We start from the raw sequence: 17,718 nt of genomic DNA on the forward strand, positions 1-17,718 counted from the left end.
CAGGCACTTGGGAGGCTGAGGCAGGAAGATTGTGAGTTTGAAGACAGTGTAGATTACATAGACACTATCTCAAAAATAAAAACTCCTTTTTAGGAATATTTACTAATGATTAATGTGAAACAACAGAAGAGAATATTCTGTACCCCATCCCTTGCAGTGGTGCTGAAATACAAATCCAAGACCTCACACATGATAATATTATGTAACCAGCATGCGTTAACTTTGTGAGGCTCTTAATGGTGTTGTGTGAGGGTCTGCAGGGTGTGTGGGTAGCCCCCAGGTTCCCTGAGTCTCCCATTTAAAACAGGGCAACCATATTGCTATGGACACGGAGAAAATATAGACCTGTCTCCATAATTCCATTTGCCGTGAAGGTGGGGTGAAATGACTCCTTTTAGTTACATGGTTAGGTCAGTGATCCAAAGGAGAAGGGGTCCATGAGAGTGTATGGCAAGAATCCTGACTAGGAACTTTAAGGAAGCAGAAAGCTAAACTGACCAAACAGTTTTACTTTTAAGACCTCAATGTTGGAGCTGGGCATGGTGTCTTGTACCTGCTATCCCAGCACTCAGGAAGCTGAGATAGAAAGATCACCATGAGTTAGAGGCCTGCCTGGGTTACAGAGTACATTCCAGGTCAGCCTGGGCTAAATGAGACCCTGCTTCAAAACAAATAATGGTGGTTGAGGAGATAGTAGATAGTTTAGTTGGTCAAGTTCTGACCTTGTAAATATGGGGAACTGAGATTGATCCCCAGTACCCATATTTTAAAAGGGGAGGGCTGAAAAGATGGCTTAGCAGTTAAGGCACTTGCCTGCAAAGCCAAAGGACCCAGGTTCAGTTGCCCAGGACCCACATAAGCCAGATGCACAAGGTTGGTGCATGCATCTGAGTTCATTTGTGGCTGGGGGCCCTGGCATGCCCATTCTCTCTCTCTCTCTCCTTCTCCCTTCCTCCCTCTGTGGGGGGGGGGGGGGAAAGCCCAAGTATTGTGGCACATGCTTATAATCCTACTTCTGGAGAGGCAAAGACAGGCAGGCCTTAGGGCTGGTGTACTTGGTTAGCTCTGAGCCAGTGAGAGACCCTGTGTAACCTCTCTCAAAAAAGATAAGTAGTGCCTGAAAACAGTACCCATGGCTATTCTCTGGCCTCCACACACACTTGCATGTGCACATACGTAAACACACATACCTAAAACTATTGGAGTAGGCAGGATCACAAAGACACAATTGCAAGGGCCAAGTCAGAAAGAATGTAACTGGGGCCAGGTGGAGTTGTGCTAGCTATACTTAGAAGAACACACAGGTCAGAGTTTACTTTGAAAACACACAGGAAGAAATAATAAAATAGCCCTCAGAAAAGAGCCTGAGGTAATATTTAGTATTCACAGACCCAGGTGGAGAGCTCTCTAAGATGGGGAGATGGAACCCATCTGGCATTGTGAGTTGACTCTTCAAACCCTGAGCTGTGCCTGGAAAGTGAATTTAGGAGGAGATGATTCCTTTTTTTTTTTTTTTTTTCCTTTTTTGAGGTAGGGTTTTGCTGTACTTCAGACTGAGCTGGAATTCACTATGTAGTCTCAGGGTGGCCTCAAAGTCATGGTGATCGTCCTACTTTTGCCTCCCAAGTGCTGAGATTAAAGGGAGTATTTGTAGGTGTACAGTGAGAGCTCAGAATACAGCAGGGTCTCCAGACTGTTCAAGGCGAGGCCTTGGCCCTGCATAGCGCAACAGCCTCCTCAGTGTGCACAGTGTGCCTCCAGAAACCACCGTGGCTCCAGGCTCACGTGCAGGAACTCCCGATAGCAGAGCCGTCACAGGTTTGCAGTGCTGGAACTCTTCTCTCTGGATTCCACACTAATCTCCTTTGATTTTTTTTTTTTCAACATAGCATCTCACTGTAGCCCTGGCTGACTGGGAATTCATTATGTAGTCTCAGAGTGTCCTTGAACTCACAGCAGTCCTCCTACCTCAGCCTCCCAAGTGCTGAGATTAAAGGCAAGCACCACCACGCCCAGTTCTAAGAATTGCTGCTGAAAGTAGACTGTACTGGGGAGTGGGGCCAAGTCTGGGAGGAGTCTGGGCTTGTGGGTGAACAAAAGAAGATGGAGAACATATGTGCAAACTTTCCAGTGGTCAGCTGAGAGCCCCAGGGTGTCTTGTAGCTGTTAACTTGGGGGTTCTTTTTAAAAAATATAATTTTCAAAATATTTATTTATTTGAGGTAGGGGAAAAGGCAGAGAGAGAGAGAATGGGCACACCAGGGCCTCTAGCCACTGCAAACGAACTCCAGACACATGCACACTACCTAGTGCACCTGGCCTACATGGGGTACTGGGGAATTGAACCTGGATCCTTAGGCTTCACAGGCAAGTGTCTTAACCACTAAGCTATCTCTCCATTCATTCATTCATTCATTCATTCATTTATTTATTTATTTATTTGAATAGCCATAAACTCTTTGGAACCAGTCCATGTGAATGAGTGTTGAATCAGGTGTAGGTCATAACACACTTGATAAAATACAAGTATTTCTTTTGTTTCAACTTTAAAAGAGTGTAATGAAGTCACACTGGTTTATAAGCAGGAGAGGTGGGCATTCTGCATTTGGACAGCAGTGATACATTCTTCTAGTGGCTTCTCATGGATATTTGGGTGTTGGTTGAAAAGCTAGTCTTCTATTTTGTGGTCATATTAGTGTGTCCATGTGAGAAGAGAACTCTTGGTTCAGAGGTTCAGAATGTCTGCCTTCATAGTGACAGTGCAAGTTGCCCTTTTCCTGCTGCTCTAGTCAGGATGGGCCAAAGCCCAGAGGCTGGAACACAAGCCACGGCAGTGCTACACAGGCCTGTGGCTAGCTTTGCAATCAAAGAGTCACCAATTAAGTGTCAGCTTTTTCTTTTCTTCATTCAACTCACTTTTGCCCTTAGTCGGAACAACAAAAGAAGCAACAGGAGGCTGAGAAGCTACATCGTCAAGAGAGGAAGAAGCTCCGCCGTTCTGCTGGCCACCTGAGGTCCAAACCCAGAGGAGGCCGGCCCTTTCACTGAAGGGGACACAGGACTGCATGGCCCCGGAAACTGCAATGCTCTCTGATCCTCAGGAGGGTATCTGACCCAAACGAGGGAATACCTGGCTTTAAGTTCCACATGGATTCTTACACGTGAAGGTGAATGTCTGGAACCTGGGCCACTGCCTCATCCTCAGTGGTCCTAGTTAGTCCTAAGGGTGCTTTTGCTAAGTTGTTCCTCCCTTATAAATACTGTCCTTTTTCCCACCAATAGGTTAAACCAGGTCATCATTTTCTAATATTGTGGAAGGAGTACCATGAAATGAAATATTTATCCCATGCTAAAAACAAGAACTTACCATGTTCTGGGAATTTCTCTTTTTTGCAGTGCCTACTGCCAGCCAAAATTAAACCATCCTGAAGTCCTCCCCTGTTATACCCAAGGCTTGCTAATTGACCTTGCTTGTGTCTATACATTTATGTTGACAGCTTTGTTTGCTTGCTTCAGTATTACATGGGGATTTTTAAACTATTTTTATACTAACAGTATAAATTATTGGTAATAATAATAAAAACATTAAATGGAAACTACCGGTTATTCTTTTTAACTTGGCCCAAGATTAAATAGGTATTTTTTCTGCTAAAGTATAGAGAGAAACTTGCTGTAGAAAACATTTATAAAAGTAAATGTTTTCATTTGAATGGCTTCTTTAAGAAGGATCTTTGCCTTGAATTTATTTAAAAAAAATTCACTTTGGGTTCCATGGTTTTCAGGTAACTTTATATGGTTTTTTAAGTTTATTTATATACAAATACATGCGACCTTTGTGGACTGTAAGTGATAGAATCTAGCATGGGCATGCTATGGAACAGGGAATGGCCTGGGGACACCCTGTCCCCATGTAGTACATTCAAGTCACCACTCTGTCTCTTCGTCCCTCCCTCTTTCAGGTTGCTCCTCGTCTCAGTTTTCCACCCTTCTCCTACCCTGTTGCCAGTTGCTTTTGTTGCTTGTTCCACACACGGGGAACAGTGTGGGTCATAGGCCCAGTTATATGATCTGAAAAAAGAGTATACCATGTAGTGTAGGAGGGTGTGGGAAGGTATTTGTATGTAAGTCATAGCCAGGAGAAAGATTCTTGTGTCTGGGCAGCCAGCCCACCGTTATTATTTTTTTTTTTTAAGGTTTTGTTGAAGTAGGTTTTCATTCTAGCCCAGGCTGACCTGGAATTCACTATGGAGTCTCAGGGTGGCCTTGAACTCACAGCGATCCTCCTACCTCTGCCTCCCAAGTGCTGGGATTAAAGGCGTGCGCCGCCACGCCCGGCTCAGCCCAGCATTTTTTATGCAGCCTTCTGACCAGTTCAGTCCCTGTGCTGCACTGCTGCCTTCTCCAGCTTTTCTTGAGCTGTCCTTGAACTATTACCCTCAAAGCGTGGGTCTCAGCATTCAGTGCTTTTCTCTTCTGATTCCTACCTGTTTCCTTCAGGGGTGGACACTAGGAGAAGACAGAGAAGGAATGCCCCAAATGTCTGGGGACCATGCTGTACACCCATCTCCTGAAACCAGACTATTCCACACCTATCTCCCACCTGTCTTCCTGCTATAGGGAGCTCTGAGTCTAGGAGAAGTTCTGCTCTGAAACCAGTGCTCCCATGAAGCAGGTATAAGACCATCAGGTGAGGGAAGGACCATGTGACTCCGTTTAACACTTGGAAGCTGGTGACACAGTGGGAAGATGGGGGTTTTGGAGCCACTGACCCAGTATCTGTTTTCAGCTCTATACCTAGCAGTTCGGAATGCTTGGTTTTCATTGAATCTCTTTTCTGCCTATAAAGGGAGATGGCTCAGCAGCTAAAGGCACTTGCTTACAAATCCTGCAAGCAAAGGTTAGAGTTCCTACTACCTACAAAAAGCCAGACATAAGGCCAGAGACATGGCTTAGTAGTTGAGATGGTTGCCTGCAAAGCCAAAGGACCAGGTTCAATTTCCCAGAACCCACACAAGCCAAATGCATAAGGTGGCACATGCATCTGGAGTTCATTTGCAGTGGCTGGAGACCCTGGTGTGCCCATTATATCTCTCCCTCTCCTTCTCTCTGTCCTTCTCTGAAATAAGCAAATAAAAATAAAATATTAAAAAAAATAAAAGCCAAACATAAAAGTGGCACATGCCAAAAGTGGAGTGCATATATAGCAGCAAGAGTGTATGTACACAAAAATAAATATTTGGTCTACAGTGATGGCTTAGTGGTTAGAAGTGCTTGTTAGCAAAACCTGATGACCTGTGTTTGATTCCTCAGGACCCATGTAAAGCTCGATGAACAAAGTGGCACATGCATCTGGACATGTGACTTGAGTTCGTTTGCAATCACAAGGGGTCCTGGTGTGATCATATGCACTCTCCCCCACCCCCATGTTAATAAGTAAATGAATAAAATATTTTTTAAAAATTAAGCCAGCCTCACTGTGTAAAATTCAGTGAGATGCTTCTGACTAGGTTCAGCACAGTGTGAGGCCCGCAGCACTTAATGAAGCATTTTTTCTTCACCCTTTCAACTCAGGGATCCATATGTGTCCTTGACCTCCATGTGCTCTTTAGCATGGAAGTTTTCAAGAGCTGGGGTGTCCATGTGCTTTTGTAGATGAAGGGGGTTTGTTTGTTGTGGTTATGGGGAATGAACCTGGGCTCTGTGCATACACTCCTGTGCTTTGGCTCTGGAGAATTCTTTTTAAAAAATAAAAGGCATGGGCTAGAGGGATGACTTAGCAGTTAAGGTACTTACCTACAAAGCCGAAGGACCCAACTTTCATTCCTCAGGACCCACGTAAGCCAGATGCAAAAGGTGGTGTGTACATCTGGAGTTGGTTTTCAGCAGCTAGAGGCATGCCTACTCTTTCTCTCTCTGTCTCTCTACCAAATGAACAAATAAAATGTAAAGGTGCACCAGAGCCTCCTGCCACTGCAAATGAACTCCAGACACATGTGCCACTTTGTGCATCTGACTTAATGTAATACTAGGAAATTGAACCCAGGCCACCAAATTTTGCAAACAGGCCATTATCCACTGAGCCATCTGTCTCTCCAGCCCTGGTTCTGGGAAATTCTTGAAGGACAGCTGGAAGGACTAAGTGTATGTGTGTGTAGTGCATGTGTGATGTACGCTCAAGAAGACATGTACAGGAGTTCTTCCAGGTCTGTTTCCCTCACTGTGAATTCATCTACCTGCTGATCCCTCAGAGCAGACCTGCTTCCTCAGCACTAAGGTCCCTGAAGTCCCTAGTCTGATCCACATACTTCCTCAAAGCTTCCCATTTCAAATTATCCTGGCACATTTTATACTCTGCTCTATCATTTTTCTATGTCTGTGTCACTGCCCAAAATACCTGGCATGGGCCACTAAAGGGAAGAAAGGTTGGTGTTGGTATTCAGTTTCAGGCTGTTCATGTCACTGTACACCAGGAAACAGAGTGAGGCTAGAACAGGAGCCAGGCTATGACCTTCAGAGGCTTGCCCCATATCACCTCCATCCACAAGCCAGCCTCACCTTCTAAAGGACGGCAGCCTCTTAAGCCCTAATTCTGTTGTATGCCAGTTACTAGTCCTAGGAAACGGCCTTACTTCTCCCAGGGTCTCTGCCGAAACAAGTGCTCCTTCATGTACTTGTGAGCTGGTATGAGAAGTGTGGTCTTAAAGCAGGGGACCTGCCCCAGTATTGTGGCAGCATTGTGCAGGGGGTACCCAGTAACATGTTCTCCCCTTCTGTTCTTTCTCCCTCTTGGGCTCACATATCCCAGACCTAGTGCCTAAGTCTTGTTGTCAGATCATGTTTAGCAATCAGAAGTAGGGCTAGCTTTTGGAGAGAAGGGAACATGCTAAGAGAGACATGAAGTTGGGATATCCAGACTAGTTCCCTCCTTCACAAAGTTATCTCACCACAGGTGCACCTGGACCACAGGTCTACCCTCAACTTGTTCACCGTGTGTATGTATATGTGCGTGTAGTACATGTTCATGTGTGTGTGGAGGTCAGAACAACCTCAAGTGTTGTTCCTCAGGAGCCCTCCACCTCTTTTGAGACAGGGTCACTCATTGACCTGGAACTTACCAAGTAGGCTAGTGAGCCTCGTAGGTCCTCCAGACTGCCTCCCTAGTGCTGGGATTACAAGTGTGTACCACCATGCCTGGCTTTCGTCACATGAGTACTGGGGATCCAACTCAGGTCCTCAAGCATACAAGGCAGCACTTTACTAACTGAGCCTTCTGCCCAGCCCCTCATTCGCCTTTGCACATTATACTTGAATATTTCTAGGGGGCTGAAGAGATAGCTTAGTGGTTAAGGCGCTTGCCTGTAAAGCCTGATGAACTGAGCAATTTCCCAGTACCCATGTAAAGCAGATACACAATAGTGCACGTGTGTGGGATTGCTTTGCAGTGGCTAGAGGCCCTGGGTACGCCTATACTCTTTGTCTGCCAGGCGAGGTGGTGCACAGGTAGGAGGATCTTGAGTTCAGGGCCAGCTTGAGACTTCATAGTGAATTCCGGATCAGCCTGGGCTGGAGTGAGACCCTACCTCAGGGAAGAAGAAAAAAAAAAGCTGTTCTATCAAAGCGACATGTACTTATACTTCCCTTTCCATCTAATTTCCAGACAGAACTCGTATGTTCTTGTCAAGTATGTGTTTTTTCAAGAGTTTTTCTGTTTTCTAAACAACAATGTAGACATTGATGCCTGTTGTGATAATGCACATGGGATCACACTGCTCCTTAAGTTATGACTGACTATATGAGTTGTAGTGTACACATTTTCCCAAGTCTGTACATATATGTTGGGGAATCTGCTTCATTCTTTTCTACAAGCTTCAGAGTAGTTCAATCTATGACTTTATTCAATTCTCTTTGAGTACTTGTAATTTGGCCTAAAAATTAAAGACCCTTTGTAAAATCACTTCTATAATAAATGTAGCTCAAGTCACTTTTTATAATGTATGTTGTAATTTTATAAAGAACTATATGTAGCAAAGCAGTGGAAATGTTTCAATTTTCATTTCCTTTCTCCTTTGTTGTAAGAGACTTGAGAACTTCAATTACTGGTAAGGACAGTATGTCAGCTTCCTATTTAACCATCATTTGTCAGAAGAACAGAAACATACTTTGTAACACACTTCAACTAATCTTAATAACATGCTGTTAAGCACACTTAACGCAGCATTGTATTTTGTCTGCAATGAAATTATTAAAGTTCTTTAAAAAATCGTGTGAGCTTCTCATCCCATGAATGGTCGCATCACTCATCCTCCAGCTGCCCAAAGAATGGCCTGGGGGGGCGGGGTGCAAAAGCAGGGAAACCGTGTAGGCAGCGCGCCGCGCAGCACTGGGGAATGAGGCTGCCCGGCCCCAGCTTAACGCACAATGGCCCTGGTGGTTTTGAAGGGGGCGGGCAGCTTCACAGTGGAGTGAATGCATCAACGAAGGAAGGATTGTTTAGCCTCAGCAGTGGCAGGGAAAGAGTTGTCCTTGACTGCCACCGGGCAGTCCATAGCAGATGCAGGTTTAGGCAGAGGTGAGGGCTAAAAAATACTCTGAACGTGAGATTGAGTTCATATGCTTCTGCTTCTCAAAAGTCTCCAGTGGCATACTTCCCAATAACAGCCTGAGTCCTCATGGTAAAAAAAATCTGGACTCTTGTTCTCCCCCCACACCCCTGCCCCCTTTTTTGTTGTTGTTTTTGTGTTTTGACCAGCCCAGGCTGCTTTCTCGCCTCTTATTTGCTGTCATCACACCAGCTTTCATCCCTTCTCTAAAACATTCCAGGTGTCCTGGTCAGGCAGAGCCTTTCAGATTCTACTTCCTCTGCTGATGAGCTCTCCCCAGCCTTGCACAAGGCTCTCTCACCTGTCAGATCAGCGCCACCCTGTTTAAAATGTCACACCCCACTGCCAACATACTGTGTTCCTCAGGTCTAAAAATATATATGTATGTATGTATGTATATATGTGTATGTGCGTATACACACACACACACACATATACATACATATATATGATAAGCTTTTTGGAAAATACTCAGTTCATACCAGAGTGGAAAAGAATTTGATGTCAGTGATGGGTTCCTCTTTGCCATCGCCATCGCCCTGGGACATTGGGTCTTGTCACAGTGCTAGGTTTACTTGTTTATTATGAGCACCCACCCTCCAGAATGTCAATTTAGTTAGAATTGGTTGGATGTTTTAGTCTGGTTTTTTGTTGTTGTTTTTGTTTGTTTCTTGAGATAATATCTCACTCTAGCCCAAGTTTACCTGGAATTCACTCAGGTAGTCTCAGAGTAGCCTTGAGCTCATGGTGATCCTCCTACCTTTGCTGGGATTTAAAGGTGGCTTGTTTTTGTTTTTCGAGGTAAGATCTCACCCTAGCTCATGCTGACCTGGAATCTACTATGTAGTCTCAGGGTGGCCTTGATCATTCCCAGAAGCACTTGGGAGGAATTCTATTACAAGTGAACATTTTTTTTTTTATGGGAGAAGTAGCTACATGCCTTTATGCCACTGGGAATGACTGAGGGAAGGAAAAAGGTGACAATAGAGGGAGGTCATTACTGGAGTAGTTATCTATTGTGCCACAGATTACACCAAAACCTAGTGGTTTAGAAGAACCATTTTTTTTTTCTTTTAACAGCTGTTTATTCTTTTTTTTTTAATTTTTATTAGCATTTTTCATGATTATAAGAAAATATCCCATGGTAATTCCCTCCCTTCCCCCCCCTCACACTTTCCCCTTTGAAATTCCATTCTCCATATTACCTCCCCATCACAATCATTGTAGTTACATATATACAATATCAACCTATTAAGTACCTTCCTCCCTTCCTTTCTCTTCCCTTTATGTCTCCTTTTTAACTTACTGGCCTCTGCTAAGTATTTTCATTCTCACACACAAGCCCAATCATCTGTAGCTAGGATCCACATATGAGAGAGAACATGTGGCGCTTGGCTTTCTGGGCCTGGGTTACCTCACTTAGTATTAGAAGAGCCATTTTTTAAACACAGTGTAGGCCAGGTCCAGAGCATGGATGGATCTGTCTTAAGGTATTGTTGGTTTCTACTCTGTTCCAGCTGCTTTGTTTGGCCCCTCAAAAGAAAAACAAACAAACAACAGAAAACACCTCACAACCATCAACTTGATCCCTTGATACACCAACAACTCTACCCTCTACCTAACTGTCCCAGCATTCTTGCCCTACAGGGAAATGTCTCCCTGTAGCTGCTCCTAGGAATGTGATAAGCTGTGTAGTGAAACATTTTGCCAAGACAATATGAGGACTTTTAAAAATATATTTCAGCTGTGCGTGGTGGCACACATCTTTAATCCCAGCATTTGGGAGTTAGAGGTAGGATCGCAGTGAGTTCAAGGCCACCCTGAGACTACATAGTGAATTCCAGGTCAGCCTGGACTACAGAGAAACCCTACCTTGGAAAAAAGAAGTGTGTGTGTATTGATTTATTTAAGAGAGAGACAAAGACAAAGAGGCAGACAGTGATTATGGGTACACCAGGGCCTCTTGCCACTGCATACAAACTCCACACATACATGCCACTTTGTGCATCTGGCTTTATGTTGGTACTGGGGAATCAAACCCAGGCCATAAAGCTTTGCAAGCAAGTGCCTTTAACCTCTGAACCATCTCTCCAGCCTGACATTTTTGGGAGGCTGTAACCCAGGTTGACCTGGAATTTACTATGTAGATTCAGGCTGGCCTTGAACTCACAGCAGTTCTCCTACCTCAGCCTTCCAAGTGCTGGGATTAAAGGCATGCACCAGCACACCTGGCAGATTCTTTTTTAATTTTTGTTTGTTTTTTGGTTTTTCAAGGAAGGGTCTCACTCTAGCACAGGCTGACCTGGAATTCACTATGTAGTGTCTGGGTGTCCTTGAACTCACAGAGATCCTCCTACCTCTGTCTCCCAAGTGCTGGGATTAAAGGCATGCACCACCATGCCCAGCTTTTTTTTTTTTTTTTTTTTTTTTTGAGAGTAGGATCTCACTCTAGCCCAGGCTGACCTGGAAATTCACTTTGTATGCTCAGGGTGTCCTTGAACTCACGCGATACTCCTTACCTCTGCCTCCTGAGTGCTGGGATTAAAGGGTGCACCACTACGCCCAGCCAGCCCAGCTTTTTAAACTAAACATTGTATTTACTCCTTGCCTCACCTCAAGTTCTTTCATCAGCATAAAGTAATATGCAAGGTAGATTTTATAGAACAGCTAGTTTTATCAAGATGTACAAGGTTTTGTGGTTCTTTGGGAAACTTGGAGTGCATTTTGGAGCACACAGCAATGACAGAAAATCCTGTGTGTTTGATTGAAGTTGGCTTTGAAATGATTTTCGAACTGGCTTTGCATACATTACCATGAAGTTAGAAAAGTAATGTGAGTGTATTGTGTTTTAGAGTGTCTCAGTTCTTCAAAACTGTGAAAGGAAATAGCAAGTTAGTGGAGTAAGTGATTTTCAAGTGTATAATAAATAATATTATGTATTTGAATATTTTGATTCCTTCCCCCAAAGCTTATAATACACAGATTGGTATAATTTTTTTTCTTTCCCTTGGGTAAATATAGGATGTGACTCATAACTGCAATTTCCTTGTGTTTAGGCATAGCTTGCTTTAGGAAACCACATCTCTCTGAACATGTGAGGAACGTTCACACCTAGAATTTTATTTTATTTATTTATTTTTTTCGAGGTAGAATCTCACTCTGGCCCAGGCTGACCTGGAACTCACTATGTAGTCTCAAGGTGGCCTCAAATTCACAGTGATCCTCCCACCTCTGCCTCCCGAGTGCTGAGATTAAAGGCATGTGCCACCATGCCCAGCTCTAAAATTTTATCCTTAAAATTAATTTTTGAAGCCCCGTGTGGTGGTGCATGCCTTTAATCTCAGCACTGGAGAGGCAGAGGTAGGAGGATCACTGTAAGTTCAAAGCCACCCTGAGACTACATAGTGAATTCCAGGTCAGCCAGGGTTAGAGGGAGACTCTACCTCAAAAAAAGAAAAAAAAGAAGAAGAAGAAGAACAATTAATTGTTTTTCACATGGAAAATTTTCAAAACTATGTAACAATAGAAATCTGATAGTTGGTACTGGAATGTACTGCTTGGAGGCTAACGTGTTGCTTCCTCCCCACCCACACATCCTGCTAGGCATGAGCAGGTGGAGTGGTCTGGGAGTGGGCCTCACCTGTAGAGGTATGACAACCTGAAGCAGGAATTGTGGGAGTAACATGAGCCACAGTGGTAGTAAATCCAAGTGCCCCCTCTCTTGCCTGTGGGTGGAGGTCCTGTGCTCCCAGGCTTCCTGCCCAGTGAGAATTTCCATGTGCACATCTAAGGGAGGAGGAAGTCATTATTCTCTGACTGTCATTGGTTCCAGACCCTGTTTGTGGCTGTTTTTGTAAGCCCAGATGAAACTTCAAAGCTGAAGGAGTCTAACTATATTTTACTAGTAACCTTGAGTTTCTTTTAGATACAGGACAGATTTATAAATCCTAGTCTTGGGATTTTAGAGGTCTTCAAGTGCAGCTGGCCAGAACACCTGCTGGATTGGATTTCCCTGTCCAGCCCCTTTCAGCTCACTGCGGGGTTCCTACTCACATACCCTGTTGACCCTCCATTCTACAGTGCTCCACTGGGAACTGGAATTCCCTTCCCGGTCTCCCCGCAGCTCCCTCTCCCCATGGGGAACATGCTCCGAGATTTTGTTCTCTGGTGTAACATGGCATGTGCACATGAGTGTGCCGATGTTTGCACCCCTGTGCTCTCATACATGCAAAAGCCAGAGACCTCCTCTGTCACCCATTCACATATTCCCTTGAGGGCTCACTCAACCCAGAGCTGCCCAGGGATTCTCTGATCAATTCCCCAGCAGGAATGGGGTTACTGGTGTGCCTGGCCACCAAGCTGTTTACAAGTGGGGTGAGTGGTGAGTGGTTGAACTCAGGTGGACAGTGTCAGGCCCTCTCAGAGCCCCAAGCTACACAACAAGTGCTCTTCCATGCTGAGCCACCTCCCCAGCCCCAAGATCTTGTTCTTAAATCATTCTTGCTTACATAGTGTCACCTCCCAGTGTTCCAGAGCCACTTACCAACTGTGGTTCTCTGATACCTCAAGTTCAATGTGGCTCAGAGCAAAACCGGCCCATCCCCTGGGGTTGGGGCGATGGCTCAGTGGGTAAATTACTTGCTACACAAGCATGAACACATACATTTAGAACCCCAGACCCCGTGCAAAAAGCCAGAAACCGTGGCAGGCTTCTGTCACCCCAGGGCATCTACAGCAGGACAGGAGTAGACAGGAAAAACTCCCAGAAGCTTACAGACCAGCTAGCCTGGCAAATGCAGTAGCCAACAAGAGACCTCGCTTCACTCAACAGCACTACATGACATATCTCCAACATCCCTGCAAAGCGCAGGGAACACTGCAGCAGGGAGGGGCGGGGGGAGAAGGTGAGGGCCAGAGATGAGGAGGAGAACTTTGAAACACATCTTCTGGACATGAAGTAGCCATTGCACTCCTGACTTCATAGCAAAATATGTGAACAAGACCTATACAAAAATAGCTCTATCAATGGATGCTGGGGTAGGAAAAACTAAGTAAATAAAAAGACATCAAAGTGGATAGATGACTTAGTGGTTAAGGAGCTTGCCTGCAAAACCTAAGGATCCAGGTTCATTCCACAGGACCCACATAAATCCGATATATAAGGTGGCACATTTGTCTGGAGTTCATTTGCAGTGGCTAGAGGTCCTGGCGCGCCCAATAACCCCTCCACCCCCGCCACCCTCTCTCCCTCTTTTTCTCTATAATAAATAAACAAAATAAAACATTTTTTTAAAAAGAAAAAAAAAAGAGACCTCGCTTCAAAGGATATAGAAGACGAAGCCTGACAGCCGAAGTCGTCCTCTGACTTCACATCCACCTGCATGTACAGTTCCTGAGCACAAGCATCCTACACGCCAAAGAGACTTCCCCGCCCCACGCTACCCGCCCCCAAAAACACGTGCTCCTTTTCTTCACCTTTACCCAGTGACCTAAAGCAAATGGTGTGGCTTGGTTAAAAGACTTGTTGTTGGGTTGGAGAGATGGCTTAGCAGTTAAGGCACAAGCCAAAAGACCCAGGTTCAAATACCTAGAACCCACATATGCCAGATGACAAGGTGGCACCTGCATGTGGATTTCAGTACAGTGGCTGGAGACCCTGGCATGATCAAATTTAAAAATTCCAAAAAAGAGCCGGGCTTGGTGGCGCACGCCTTTAATCCCAGCACTCAGGAGGCAGAGGTAGGAGGATTGCCATGAGTACAAGGCCACCCTGAGACTACATAGTGAATTCCAGGTCAGCCTGGGCTAGAACAAGACTCTACCTAGAAAAACTAAAAAAAAAAAAAAAAAAAAAAAAAACTCATTGTCAACTCCATGTAAGTTAGTAAACAGGAACCCTGTGTTCATGGAGCTTCCATTTCCATGAGGAGTCAAAACCCTACTGAGGACTGGAGAGATGGCTTAGCAGTTAAGCGCTTGCCTGTGAAGCCTAAGGACCCCGGTTCGAGGCTCGGTTCCCCAGGTCCCACGTTAGCCAGATGCACAAGGGGGCGCACGCGTCTGGAGTTCGTTTGCAGAGGCTGGAAGCCCTGGCGCGCCCATTCTCTCTCTCTCCCTCTATCTGTCTTTCTCTCTGTGACTGTCGCTCTCAAATAAATAATAAAAATTTTAAAAAAAGTTTAAAAAACCCTACTGATGGAATGCAGGTGGTGAGTGCAGTGTGGGGCAGGGACTGCTAGGACAGACTAATCACTGAATGAAACAGGCCGGCATCAGGATAGGGCTTAAAAGAAATGTGAGATTTGAGAAGACTTACTGGTTAGAATGCTGAGAACATTCTAGGCAGAGATGCTACAGCCTGCATCCACAGTACCTGGAGAGTTTGCAAAACAGAGTTCTGATGTGATAGGGCTAGAAAATACACATTTCTAATGTTACAATTGGTCTGGGGCGCCCCTCGAGTAAAGGCACAAAGACAGGGTTTGTCATGTGTCCAAGGAAGATGCCTTAGCCACTATGGCTGGCCCTGGGACAGGCTGGGCTCAGTAGCAGCCGTGTGTCCCTTGGGACATCAGCATGAGCAGTGCTTCACAGTCTGAGTTCTCGCCACCCCTCACAGGAATGGAGGAAGCAGAGGAGGTGGCCATGGGACCAAAGATCTGCACAGGGTGCTTCCTCTACTCCTTCTGTAGCCCATCGGCCTTTGCACATGGATGGCAGCAGCGTCTGGGATCCCCGGATCAGGCTGTGAGAACCTGTAATCCTTTAATGATGGAGGGCTTCCCAAAGCCAGGATGAGTCTGGTTAGTAAAGACAACAGAGGAAATAAGAAGAGACCTTGGTCTGGCCCAGACTTGCTCCTGGCAAAGCCGCCAGTTAGTGGCACAGTCCCTTAACCTGCCCATTCCTCTGAGTCTCATCTGTAAAATGGGTTTAATAGTATCTGTCCCCTAAAGACTTCAGAAGATGTTTGCAGAGCTTAATGAGCGAGGTCCATTAAACTCCTCAGAAGAAAGGTACAGCTAAATGCAGAGCACTATTGTAATTAACCTCCAGATTCCCTGAGCCAGGCCACATCTTGTTTTAAGAGGGTAACCATGACGACAGATTTGTTTCTAAAACTTGTGTTTAAAAGGCATGGTTTTAAATCTCACACATTTTTCTGGTTTTTGTCACGAGGGGGGAGGGGTGCTGACAGCCCCTTACCAGTCTATCTGTGATAGCCACTGTTGCTGCTGATGGCTAACTTCTGTGTTCTGAGAGGCAAGAACCACATTATCCCTCCTGATCACCTAAGGAGTCTTGATTTTAACTTTCTTTTTTATTTATTTATTTGTTTATTTATTTATTTATTTATTATTTGAGAGCGACAGACACAGAGAGAAAGACAGATAGAGGGAGAGAGAGAGAATGGGCGCGCCAGGGCTTCCAGCCACTGCTAACGAACTCCAGACGTGTGCGCCCCTTGTGCATCTGGCTAACGTGGGACCTGGGGAACCGAGCCTCGAACTGGGGTCCTTAGGCTTCACAGGCAAGCGCTTAACCACCAAGCCATCTCTCCAGCCCTTAGCTTTCTTTTAAAAGTACATATTTTTAATTTATTTTTTTTAGAGAGAGTGAGAGACAGAGAGAGAGAATTGGCACACCAGGGCCTCAGCCATTGCAATCAAACTCCAGATGCGTGTGCTACCTAGTGGGCATACATATGTGACCTTTCACTTCTCTCACCTTTGTGTGTCTGGCTTATGTGGGATTTGGAGAGTTGAACATGGATCCTTAAGCTTTGCAGGCAGGCGCCTTAACTGCTAAGCCATCTCTCCATCCCTTTTTTGAACTTTCTATTGACAATATTATTGACACAGTGTACCATGATCATAGTCCCCTTCCACCACCTAGTGAATCTTAATGAATGCTGCTAAATTAGTAAATACCCAGGGTCGGTATGCAGTAGGCCCAGAGAGGTGGCTGACCCCATAGAAAGGTGTCACAGCCCTGGTGTTGGTGTCCCTGATTGTTCTCCTTAGAACCAACAGGTACAAATGGAAAGATCATCATAGGCACTGGCTCGCACAGTTAGGGAAACTGAGAAGTCCCCTTGTCTGTAGTTCACAAGCTAGAGACCCAGGAGAGCCAGTGGTGAACACTCTACTCTGGGGTCACAGTCTGGAAACCCAAGAAGAACTGATATTTCAGGCTGATTTATGGCGGAAAACAGCCAATGTCCCAGCTTGATTGCAGCCAGCTCTGCCTTTGTTCTAGTCAGGGCTTTGATGGATTGGGTTGAGGCCCATAGTACTGGGGGCAGCCATCATTTTATTCAGTCTAAATATGACTCAACCAACTTGACTCTGAACCTTAGCAAGTTTAGTGTGATCTTCTTCCCTTGCCCTTTGACTCAAGATGAAGTTGTCTCTCTGGGCTTCAGCCTCCTCACCTATAGGATGGGAATAATAAAAATACCTACCCACAGAATGTTCAACAACAGTGCTGTGGCTCAGGCCTGACTACCCTCGCCTCACGTGAAGGTTCAAAGCTTTGCCCGGACCTGTAACTTTTCCACGAACCAAGGTCCACAGATCTTGCTGAGGCCCCATAAGGTTGTCACTGTGAGTGCCTAAAGGACTTTGCCACCCTGACTCTGTGGACTCCAGATCCATTACCTGGCCTTCTCAAATATTGTGGTAGGCCTTTGCCATCACTGTGAGGATGCCAACAAAGACCTTAGCAGAGAGAGGTAGTGAACATCACACAGCTTGTGGAGACCAGCATGAGGAGGCTGGGTGTGTGGCTCAAGGGTAAAGCACTTGCCTTGCTTGCCCAAGGCCTGGGTTTCATCCCTGGTACCATGGGAAAGAAAGCCTAAATATAACTAAGGAGGTTAGAGCAAATTGTGGAAATTAAGCCAGGCACAAAGGCAGCTGGTGTAGGATTGGGCATTCCTTACATAGGGAAACCCTGATCCGCCTCCAGTGGCAGCAGTTAGTAACTGTCCCTCCCCCTCAGTTTTAGAAGGCTGAGTCTGAAAATAGCTGGGCTGTAAAAACAACAAAACAGGAAAACTTGGATGTCATTCACCCTCTCTGAACATCAGTTTCCTTGGATATAACACAGGATAACA

General features: G+C 45.3%; 1 protein-coding gene across 2 annotated transcripts in view; it reads left to right on the top strand.

Annotated features, from left to right (window-relative positions):
• The window catches only part of Nol10 (nucleolar protein 10), a 115,334-nt gene extending 111,738 nt beyond the window's left edge, over window positions 1–3,596 (top strand). For both annotated transcript variants that reach the window (XM_045150422.1, XM_045150423.1), the window contains exon 21: window positions 2,929–3,596. In XM_045150422.1, coding sequence (XP_045006357.1) covers window positions 2,929–3,048 — 120 coding nt within the window. In that variant the 3' untranslated portion in view covers window positions 3,049–3,596. The remainder of the gene's footprint in view (window positions 1–2,928) is intronic.
• Window positions 3,597–17,718: the final 14,122 nt, after the last annotated feature.

This window comes from Jaculus jaculus, chromosome 5, assembly GCF_020740685.1.
Source record: "Jaculus jaculus isolate mJacJac1 chromosome 5, mJacJac1.mat.Y.cur, whole genome shotgun sequence".
In the NCBI taxonomy this organism is placed as follows: Eukaryota; Metazoa; Chordata; class Mammalia; order Rodentia; family Dipodidae; genus Jaculus; species Jaculus jaculus.